This window comes from Eschrichtius robustus, chromosome 12, assembly GCF_028021215.1.
Source record: "Eschrichtius robustus isolate mEscRob2 chromosome 12, mEscRob2.pri, whole genome shotgun sequence".
Lineage (NCBI taxonomy): Eukaryota > Metazoa > Chordata > Mammalia > Artiodactyla > Eschrichtiidae > Eschrichtius > Eschrichtius robustus.
Genome location: NC_090835.1, coordinates 70,972,150 through 70,983,716, shown reverse-complemented (window position 1 = coordinate 70,983,716; position 11,567 = coordinate 70,972,150). Strand labels below are relative to the sequence as shown.

General features: G+C 47.5%; 1 protein-coding gene across 1 annotated transcript; it reads left to right on the top strand.

Annotated features, from left to right (window-relative positions):
* Positions 1 to 2,641: 2,641 nt before the first annotated feature.
* On the top strand, positions 2,642 to 3,196 carry TMEM217B (transmembrane protein 217B). Its single transcript, XM_068557190.1, has one exon. It carries the CDS (start codon positions 2,642 to 2,644, stop codon positions 3,194 to 3,196), a length of 555 nt encoding a protein of 184 aa, XP_068413291.1.
* The last annotated feature ends 8,371 nt before the right edge of the window (positions 3,197 to 11,567 follow it).

Below are 11,567 nucleotides of genomic sequence, written 5' to 3'. Positions count from 1 at the left end.
ATTAGGATAAATCAAAGAGATCCACAAGCAGACACTGCACAGTAAAAATGCTCAAGTCAACGTCAAGAAGAAAATCTTGAAAACAGCATGGGAAAGAATCACTCGTCACTTAATAAGGGAATCCCAATAAGATTAACAGCTGATTTCTCAGCAGAAACAATGGAGGCCAGAGGGTAGTGGGATAATAGCATATTCAAAGTGCTCCCCCTGAACCACTGTTAATCAAAAATCCTATATCCAGCAAAGTTATATTTCAAAAACAAATACTCAGATTCCCTCTGAGTTCCAGGTTGATGGAGGTGACTTCATGGTCGACATGTCTATTTGGATGTCCCAGGGGAATTCAAACCCACCATTTCCCAAGCTGTCCTCATCATCTTCCCCACCCCCATAATAAGTGTGTTCCTTCCTCCATGCTCTCCACCTCAGTGCATGGGCTACCCTCCACCCAGGTGCTCATTCCAGACTCCTTCTCCCAAAGCCCCAGGCCCCAAACACACAACCCCATATCCCTCTGTTGCCTTGCTTCACCCCATTTCTTTCAACAGCCTCTCAACTGCTCTGCTTGCATCCACGCTTGCCCCCTTTCTGACCCATGGCCCCCACAGGAGCAAGAAAGATTTTTCTTAAATGCTCTGGAAGCTGCTCTGTGAGTAGGGACGAGGTTTAGTTGATGCGGACAGGGAAGTATCGGTGCAGCTATCCACCAGCCAGCACACTGCCTCTCCCACCCCACATGGGACCCTTCAGGGCCTGGGGTGCAGTGAGAGGTCTGTGTCTCAAGGACTGAACTGTGGAGTCACACACAGTTGGGAGGTTAGTGGCAAATAAGGTGTAAAAACATTTGGGCTGAACCTTGAAAATACTATGCTGGTGGGGGAAAGGATAAACTGGGAGACTGGGATTGACATATACATGCTACTATACATAAAATAGATAACTAATAAGGACCTACTGTATAGCACAGGGAACTCTACTCAATACTCTGTAATGACATACATGGGAACAGAATCTAAAAAAGAGTGGATGTATGTCTAACTGATGTTCTTTTCTATACAGCAGAAACTAACACAACATTGTAAGTCAACTATACTCCAATAAAAATTTTTTTAAAAACCTAAAAAAAGAAAAGAAAAGAAAATATTATGCTGTGAAGTAAGCCAGACACAAAAAGACAAATACTGTATGATTCAATTTATATGGGATACTTAGAGGTAGTCAGATTTATAGAGACAGAAAGTAGAATTAACAGGGGCTGGCGGGAGACGAGGGAGGAAGAATTAGTGTCTGATGAGTACAGAGTTTTTTCTTGGAGAATATGAAAAAGTTGAGGTGGGGGGTGGTGTTGCTTGCACAACAGTATGAATGTACTTAACGCCATTGAATGGTACACTGAAAAAGGGTTAAAATGGTAAGATTTATGTTATGTATATTTTACCATAGCAATAAAACAATTGCTACTGACAAAAAAAAAAAAAAAAAAGAATATTTGGGATTGATAGAGTGAGCGAGGAGAAGGCTGGAGGGAGGCGTATGGCAGCCTGTCTGGGCTCTGACAGGACTGAGGAGGAGCCCGGTCCAGTGACCTTAGAAGGAAACCATGCCAAGCTTCCAACTGGTTGTCCCTCCTTGGAAACACATCAGCCAGAGGCCTGCACATGTTCCCCTCATGTGTGACTCTTCCCCCTCCCTCTGCCCTCACAGTGGTAGCTGGCCAGTGTGGGGAATGAAGAGGAGGCAGCTTTGCTCTGGAGTTCGCCGAACTGGGAGCCAGTAAGAAGGCGGTTTGAGCTGGGAGGGACGGTAGCTCCAGGGCCCGCCCTACCACAGCCTTGGGCCCTCCGCCATAAATACCTTCTACAGGTCTGTGCGGGTGCTAGGCGACTCCACCCTGGCTGGAGCCAGCCTCTAGGGTTCAGGTCTAACCTAGGTTGCAGCTGGGGGTCTGCCTGCTGGATTGTCGCCTGAACGACCTGGCTTATCGTTGTGGCACCTTCACCCTGGGCAAACGAGATAGTCAGCCTTGGATCCGTAAACCTTCCCCCATTCCATTCACTGCTGGCTGAATCCTGTGACTTGGGACAATTCTGGGTCAGACCCAGGGAGTAACTCAGGGAAATTACATTTTTAAGGGCTTGGAAGGAAAGAAAAAGGGGCCGAGGGGAAGGTCAGGGATGATTCTAGGCCCTTGAGGAGCCATGCTAGTTTTCTGAGAAAATGTGTTTCTTCGGAGAAACGAATATCCCAGAGAGGAGCCCACAATTGACTCTACCATTATTCCAGATACAGGAACTTCCTAATTCCCACAAGCCTGACACCAACAGGAGTACCCTTTTTGCCATCTTAAAGCATGGCTGCCGCTGGAAGAGCAGAGCTACCTGAAGATTATTCCAGGCCAGTGATGCCCTCACTTCCCAGTGATGTGCTCACCTGCAGCTAGTGAGGCCAGAGCAGGGTCAGAGCCCGTGTCCCTTGACTTCCAGCCCATTGTCTGTCTATATACCCTTATTACTCCTAGCTCTTCCATTTATATCTAGTGGCTTGAGGATATGTCCTGGGCTAGCACTGCCCTCTTGTCAGGTATCTCCACAATTTTTTTTTTTTTTTTCTGCAGCCGATGCTCCAGTAAAACAAGTATAAAATGAATGACAAGAAGTTCTCCTTCATGATGGGCATCTTCTGTATCCTCAACACCATCCAGTTCCTCATCTTTGAAGTGAACGAGGTTGCATACATCGGCTACGAGGACAACTTCAGCATCTACAAGGAGACAAAGTCTGAGCTAGTCTCTTGGGTCACGACCTACAAGAAGAACATCAACATCTGCCTATCCACCATCACCCTCATGGTCAGCTCCTTGTTCCTCTATTGCATCCACATCAGCAACTACGTGGGGCTGCTGTGCTACACCATGTGGATCACCACCTATGAGCTCCTCAGCTTCTCCGTGGTCCTGCTCACCAACGGGACCATCAAAGAGCAGTTCAAGGAGCTGAAGTACTTGCACTTGATTTTCCAGGTCTCTCGAATGATCCTGCACTTTTTCTGTCTGCCCTTCGTCACCAAGTATGCGTACTCCCTTTACAAGGACCTCAAGACTTTAAGCAAGATAGGCCGCTGCAAACGCTCCTCTGTCAGTACAGTTGACTCGTGGCCACCTGTCGGGCTGGGAACCTTGTACCGCAAGTTAAACTAAACTGTGCCAGGAAGAAGGGAGAGAGAGGGACGGCGCTCCCCAGCGGTGGCTCCCCCTTCCCTGCCTGCCTTCTGCTGATTCTCCTTGCCTTTTCCAGGTTCTCGAGTTTTATGCACTTAAGAATGACCCTTGGGGGAGGGAGGGTTGCGTGGATCAGTTATTACACATGTGTATTTGTGACTTGTTTTGGCATTTAATTATAGACCGCCTTTGTGCTTACTTAACCATCTCATTGGCGTATCCTGCTGTCTCTCACTGTACCCTCCTCTCTGCACATCCTTAGTTTCTAACTTTTCTCTTGTGGATTGCCCCACTGATGCCTGATTCTGCTGAATCCTTTATGAGCAGTGCTATTTGATAGAAATTTCTGTGCTGATGGAATAGTTCTACATCTGCGCTGTCCACTAGCCACATGTGGCTACTGAGCACTTGGGACATGGTTATTATAATCTAGGAATCAAATTTAAAATTTTATTCGGTTTTAATTACTTTCAGTTTCAATAGCCACATGCGGCTGGCTTGTGGCTACCATATCGCAGAGCACAGTAATCTGGAGCCTCATTTTACTCCTGCGTATAACTGTAGACCCCCTTTCCAACTTCATGCATCACTCTGCTTTCCTCATAATGTTCAGAAAGCAATTCCTCATGTTGGTTCATAACATGGCAAGAAGAATCCCCATTTAAGAAAATTCCGGGCTTCCCTGGTGGCACAGCGGTTAAGAATCTGCCTGCCAATGCAGGGGATACGGGTTCGAGCCCTGGTCCGGGAAGATCCCACATTCCCAGAGCAACTAAGCCCGTGCGCCACAACTACTGAGGCTGCGCTCTAGAGCCCGCGATCCACAACGACTGAGCCTGCACGCCTAGAGCCCGTGCTCCGCAACAGGAGAAGCCACCGCAGTGAGAAGCCCGTGCACCACAATGAAGAGCAGCCCCCGCTCGCCGCAACCAGAGAAAGCCCGCGTGCAGCAACTAAGACCCAGTGCAGCCAAAAATAAATAAATAAAATAAATAAATTTATAAATAAATAATAAATTTTTTAAAAATTAAAAAAAAAAAAAGTTCCAAGATTTCTCAACTCAAGCACTATTGGCATTTTGGAGTGGATAATTCTGTCTCATAGGGGGCTGTCCTGTGCATTGTAGGATGTCTAGCAGCATCCCTGGCCTCTACCCACTAGATGCCAGTAGCATCCGCCAGCCTTTTTTTTTTTTTTTCGCATCCCCCAGCCTTATGACAAACAAAAATATCACCATGCATTGCCAGTTGTTCTCTGGGGGGGAAAATTACCCCCAGTTGAGAACCACTATTTTAAAGCAACACACCCCCAGTGCTGAGAGCTGGTATGCCACTACTATTAACTAATGGAGAGCACCTTTAATAAGAGCTCTTTACATTTACCACCTTGTATAGTTTTTGTTTTGTTTTGTTTGTTCATTTGTTTTGTTTTGCTTTTGGCTGCTCACGGGCTTTCTCTAGCTGCAGCGAGCAGGGGCTACTCTTCGTTGCGCTACGCGGGCTTCTCGTTGCGATGGCTTCTCTCATTGCAGAGCGTGGGCTCTAGGCGCGCGGGCTTCAATAGTTGCAGCACGCAGGCTCAGTAGTTTTGGCGCACGGGCTTAGTTGCTCCGTGGCATGTGGGATCTTCCTGGACCAGTGATCCAATCCGTGACCCCTGCATTGGCAGGCAGATTCTTAACCACTGAGCCACCAGGGAAGTCCCACCTTGTATAGTTTTTAATTCTAATGTTCCCATTTTATGGTTTGATGAAACTTGAGACTCAGGCCACTTAAGTGATATGTTCAAGATCCTATAGTATCAAAATCAGGATTTGGATCTAGATCATCTAACTTCTTTTTTTTTTTTTTAATTAATTTATTTTTGGCTGCGCTGGTTCTTTGTTGCTGAGTGCAGGCTTTCTCTAGTTGTAGTGAGCGGGGCTACTCTTCGTTGCAGTGCATGGGCTTCTCACTGCAGTGGCTTCTCTTGCTGCAGAGCAGGGGCTCTAGGCGTGCGGGCTTCAGTAGTTGTGGCACTCAGGCTCAGTAGTTGTGGCTTGTGGGCTCTAGAGCACAGGCTCAGTAGTTGTGGTGCACGGACTTAGTTGCTCCACGGCATGTGGGATCTTCCTGGACCAGGGCTTGAACCCATGTCCCCTGCGTTGGCAGGCGGATTCTTAACCACTGCACTACCAGGGAAGTCCCTAGATCATCTAACTTCTTATATGACTGTCCTACTTGGTTCCCTGAAGCACTCTTACTTTTACCAGGATAAGAAGAGGGATCTCTTTTTAGAATAATTCCTTTTCCTTCAAAAAATGTTGGGAGTGAAGTCAGGGACACTGTTTTGACCATGCTCCTCCAAACCATGAGCATAATGACAGCAGCCCAGTTTTACTGAACGCAATTTGTGCCAGGTAGTATTCTAACAATTCGCTCAATTCTTCCCACCACCCTGTGAGGGACAGATTTAGATCCAGGCCAGGTCCCGAAATGACCACCAGATGGCAGTCAGCAATAAGCTTTTGCTTAGTGCTGTTTGCCTTCTAAACCAGATCCTCTAGGGGTGGCTGATTTGGGGATTTAGGGAACCTCAAGCTGATGACTGAGGATTAACAGTATGTGTCTCCACCCTAGTCTCATAATGTGTAACTTGGTACCAGAAACAAAAACCAAAACAGGCCAACTTCAGGGTTCTAATCCCCTGTCCCAGCTGGGGTAGCAGTGGGAAGGTCGTGTGTGTGTGTGTGTGTGTGTGTGTGTGTGTGTGTGTGTGTGTGTGTGTGTAGAAGGGGTGGAGAGAGAAACAGAGTTCCAAGAATCAGCTCAACTAAGAGTTACCTGCTGCCCTCAGATACAAGGCTGTGCGCGCCTCGACACCAAGAGTCCTTGGAAAGTGCTTTGTCCATCTCCACTTCCCAGCCTCCCATTCTCTCTGGAACTCCTTCCACTCCACTGAGACAGCTCTTGTTAAGCTGATCTCCATGCTGCCCAATCCTGAGCTCAGCCTTCGCTTGCCAGACCTCTCCATGGCTTTTGACCAGCTGATCCCTCCCGGTCCTGCAAACAGGTTTCTCTTTTGGCCTATGGGACACCAGGGCCACCACTCTCCATTCACCACCTACATCACTGGCCCTCCTCCATCTCCTTTGCTGGTCCCTCTGCATCTCCCTGACCTCCAAACATTGACGAGCTCCCAGGCTCAGTCCTTGGTCCCCTTCTCTTCTCTGTCTGGGTCACTCCCAGCTCTCCTGGCTCAGGTCCGTCATGGGTAACCCCCATATGGACAGCTCCTGTCTGGACCTCTCCCTGAAATGTGTACTTGTTGGTCCAATCGCCTCCTTGCTGTGGCAGGTGCCTCTACATGGTTCCCAAAGGTCCCTGCCAATTGATATTCACACTCGTCACCTCCCCTTGAGTGCAGGCTGGGCTAGCAACCCTCTTCTAATAAATAAAACACAGCAGAAGTGATAGGATGTCATCTCTAAGATTAGGTTACAAAACCACGATGACCTCAGGGTTGCTCGCTCTCTCCACGGGAGGCCAGCTGCCACACTGGGAGCATCTCGATGGAGAGGCTGGCATGGTTAGGAAGGACGTTGCTAACCAACAGCCCCCAAGGACCTAAGTCCTACCAACAGCCTCCTAAGTGAGCTTGGAAGCAGATCCTCCCCAAGTCGAGTCTTGAGGGGGGCCACAGCCCCAGCTGGACACCTCCACTGCAGGTGAGAGCCCCTGAGTCAGAGGACCTGTGCCAGCTGCGCCGGGGTTTCTGACCCACAGAAACTGTGACATAGATGCATGTTCTCTTAAGCTGCTATGTTTGGGGGTAATTTATTACAAAGCAGTCAATAAGTAATACAAGTGCCCAGTAGCTATCTCAAAACATGTTGCGATCCATACTTGTGGTGGTTTTTCTCCCATAAAGTTGCCCTAACGCCCTCCACTGGAAGGGTGGAGGAGGGAGTCTTTCCCTCCTCCACCCTTCCAGTTGCTCAGGTCAAGGACCCAGGAATCATCCTTGGGTTCTCTCTCTCTCTCAGCCTTCACCCAACTCCTCAGAAAACCCTGTCAGCCCCACCTTCAATGTGCATTTAGATCCCACCACTTCTCATCCCCTCCCCTCCCACTGCCCTGGCCCTGGCTGTCACTGTCTTTTGCCCCGGCTGTTGCAGTAGCAGCGTCCTAACTGGTCTCCCTGACACCACCCTGGCTCCCTCTGCAGTCAGTTCTCCACCCAGCAGCTAGAAGGATCCTGTTGAAACCTAAGTCAGATCATGTTCCTCCCTCTACTCTGCTATTCACATCCTGCCAGGGCTTCCCACCACACTCAGAGGAAAAATCCTGAGTCCTCATCATAGAATGTTGGGTGCTAAGTGATCCAGTTCCCTGTCATCCCTCCAATCTCCTTCCCAACCATTCTGCCCTTCCTCCCTCTGCTCCAGCTGCCCTGGCTGCCTTGCAGTTCCTCTTACACACCCAGCACACTCCAGCCTCAGGGCCTTTGCACCTGTCTCTTCAGCCTGGGATGTTCTTACTCCAGGGGTCCACTGGCTTCCTCTTGTTTCTTTCAGGGGTCTGCTCAAAAGCCATCACAGAGGGCTTCCCGACCAACCTATGTGAAGCAGCCCCTCCCACCACCCCTGTCTAACCTACTTACCCTGCTTTACTTTTCCCATAACACATATTATCACCTGACTTACTATATACAGTTATCTCCCCCCAAAATATAAGCACCATATTATCTTCATTGCTATTTTCCCAGCACCGAGAACAACACCCAACACATAGCAGGTGCTCGATAAATATTTGTGGAATGAATGGGCCTGCACCCTCAGCAGAATAGAATGTCCTGTTGTTCCTTGTTTTCGAAATGATGCTTACGGTAGCTGGGCTGGTGACGGGCAAATTACTACTGCTCTTTTGGCCTCCTCTTCCTACTCCTTTTTTTCTCTCACTCACTTCTGGAGACTCTGGTGAAGACTGTAGACAGTTACACGTGGGAAAATACCCACAAAGGATACAAGAATATCAGCTTCCTTGTCCCTTTCCTCCTTTCCTAATCCTTTTCCCTGCACCAGCTGCTGACACTAGAAACACCACCTCATCTCCCAGCGCCACCTTACCAAGCCTAAAACAAGACTTTCAAACAATGCAGGAGTCCCTGGGAAGGGCAATATTCTGAGAGCTGTCACCCACCCCTGTGAAGATCTCTGGCCTTCCGTCCTCCGTTTCTTCACTAGGTTTGCTGAGTATCTACTGTGTAGCAGGCCCTGAGCTAGGAATGGGGGGATACCCTGAAAAGTAAGAAACAGCCCACATTTCAAGGGGCTCCCAACCTAGTGAGGGGTGGGGGTCATTCAGGGCCATTTGGACCCAGTATGATAGGTATTGAGGGAAGCACTGGGGGCCACAGAAGGAAGGAGGTTGGACAGTCAGGGAAGTCTTCCTGGAGGAGGAGACCTTTAAGTTGAGTCCTAGAAGAAAGTTTGATTTAGCCCTGAGAAGGGAGGGGAGGAAATGGAAAGGTGGGAGCCTGAGAAGGTGCAGAAAACCCTGGGACAGTAGAGCTGTGCACTCGTATTCATCATTTCCACCTCAGGGTGAAGGAAGGGTCTCTGCACAGGGGAACGGTGGTGTCAAGAGGAAGCAAGCAGGCTCGAACTTCCCCAGAGAAAAGAGCGTCTCCCCTTTTCCCACGGCCTCTGCTGGCTGCTCCCGGAAGGCGCTTGCTCTTAAGCATATAACCACTGAATAGTTCTGAGCGTCTTTCCCACCTCACTGCTGTCACCTGTAAGTCCAATGTCCCACGAAGTACAGACTTCGTTCCGTGTTGACATCTCCTCACTGGTTTCAAGGTGTGTAAACATTTCTGTAGGTCTTACTTCTTTTTTCCTCCGGGCCTTGGGTCTCTATTCCCCCTGCTTTCTTTCCCCCGGAAGTCCCCACATCGATTGCTACTATTCTCAACCTTTGAAGCCCTCGTTTTTCCTTTCTTCGGTCTCTTCTATCATCAGTCTCTACGCACAGACTGATGCTATACTTTTCTTTTTCCAATCAAATTGCCCACCCAGCAAGTGGTTAATGAGGGCCCCTGAGAGCCGGCCCCTAGGTAAGGCTGCTGTGGTGATGAAGGCTGAGCTCCTGACTTTTCAAGACAGCCTTTCACAGGGCGAGCTGCCTGGTGAAACCCTCCTAAGCTTCCTTCCTCTTCCCTCGGCCCCTCACCAGTTGTTAGTAAAATAGATTTTTACCATTTTCAATGCTTAAATTTTTTAAAAAATGCAATAAATTATGATTTTCTTCCGTGGGAAACAGGTCTTACAAATATCTTTTGACTGTATTAATTTTGTTTCATAAACAAGGGCTTCGCTTTAGGTTTGTGTGTTCGTGCACGTGATTCTGTGTGTCTGTGTATCTGTGTTTGTGAATGTTTGTACGTATTTGTGTATGTTGTGTGTTTGCACATTTGTGTATATGTAAAAGGCTGAGTTAAACAATTATTTGGTGATTGTCAGAAATAACTTACATATTAAAGATATAAAAAGATCAAAAACTTTTTAAGGCTTTATATTTTTCTAAAATTTTCTTTTGCCTGCTACGAAGGCTACCTTTTCCCTTCAGAAATCTATCCAATGAGAGGCAACACTGGAATGCACTTTTTTTTTTGCCCGCACCGCACAGCTTGCGGGATCTTAGTTCCCTGACCAGGGATTGAACCTGGGCCCCAGCAGTGAAAGCACCGAGTCTTAACCACTGGACCTCCAGGAAATTTCCAGAATGCATCTTTTTTAAAAGGGGATGTTTGGTTTTTCTCTTGCCCCATAGCACAACACTGACAAGATGTATTCTATGAATGATGTGGAGAATGGAACTTATGGCCATCTTGCTTCTCAGAGTTTTAGGGAGACAAAAGGATCCCATTCAAAGGAACTGCGAAAAAGTAGTTGTAAAAAGTGTCCAAGAAAAAAAAAAAAGTGTCCAAGAAACGAGAGATCCTATCAAGTCTGCTAGTAGACACTTGGCAGCTTGTTTTCAAGGATTCTCAGCTCCTGGCATCTTCCTCTGCCCAGGCTGAGCCTTCTGTTGGCTACCTTGAACTCAACCTGACCCCATCTGCCTCTCACTCTGATCTGAGGATCTCTTGCATTTTCTGGCCTGATTGAGATGATTTTATTTAGCATTTAATCACTTTTCTGCAATAGCCACCTCCTTCCCCACTTTCTTACATCCTGAAACACACCCTTGCTTCCTTAACATGTGCATTCACGCCTTCTTTCTCATTTATCCATTCATCAAAATGCAGGGCTTGTCAACTATTTGCTGGGCATTATGCTAAGAAGTGAAGCAAAAATAAAAAAACAAGATGCAGTCTTGGCTCTGAACCAAGAAGAGTGCCTGTGAGGGAGTAATTACAATATTATATGATAAATCAGGTAACAGAGGTTAAGTCCAAAGTGCTATGTTCTCTCTATTTTTCAGTGGTTTGTTCAACAAATGTTTATTGAGTGCATGCTATATATCAGGTATGTTAGATGTTGGCCACAGGGATGAAGAAAATAAAGTTCCTACTCTCATGAAACTTGCATTCTAAGGAGGGAAGACAAGTGATAAACAAGTGAACAGGTAAGTATATATAATAATTTCAGTTAGTAATAGGTACTAGGAATAAAATAAAGCAAGGTGATATAATAGAGTTTTATCCCAGATAGTGAGACTTAGCCTAGTAATTCCATCCTCTTGCGAGTCACTGTTTTAGAAACAGGCCCAAGCCAGTGGAGAGGGGCATCTAGGAGGTCTTTGTATGAGGAATGTCTCTCTAGGGAGGTGAGGCCATCTAGGAGGTCTTTGAATGAGGAATGACTCTGGGGAAGTGATGCTTAACAGGACTCGGAAGATCTGTGGGAAAGACATTCCAAGCAGAGGGAACAGCAAATGCAAAGATCCAAGCATGGGAGAAAAGTTTGGTGTGTGCTGACAACAGCCAGAAAGCCAGTGACTGGAGCACAGTGAATGAGGGCATGGGGGATATATTAATCAACTGGTCCAGCATCCCTCTCAATCCCTCTAGAGTACCTTCCTTAGTCTCAGAAGGGAAAGCTAAAACCAAATGCTCTAGCCTCCCTTGCAGCTGTGGTCCTACAGGCTGGACATGGATTGTGAACTTGAGAAGGTAGAAGTGAGGCAGAGGCCATCTTCCTGCCACCTTTGACTGCTTCTGACAAACAAGGTCGTAGAGTCAACCTTTTTCTCTGCAGCAATGTTCCAGTGCTCGGTCACTAGCTTGCGGGCAGCTGTAGCCTCCTGATCCTGGGTTGCTACTGTGGTGGTGTTTTCTGGAAATCAACAGTCCAAAGGTGGCCTCCTGA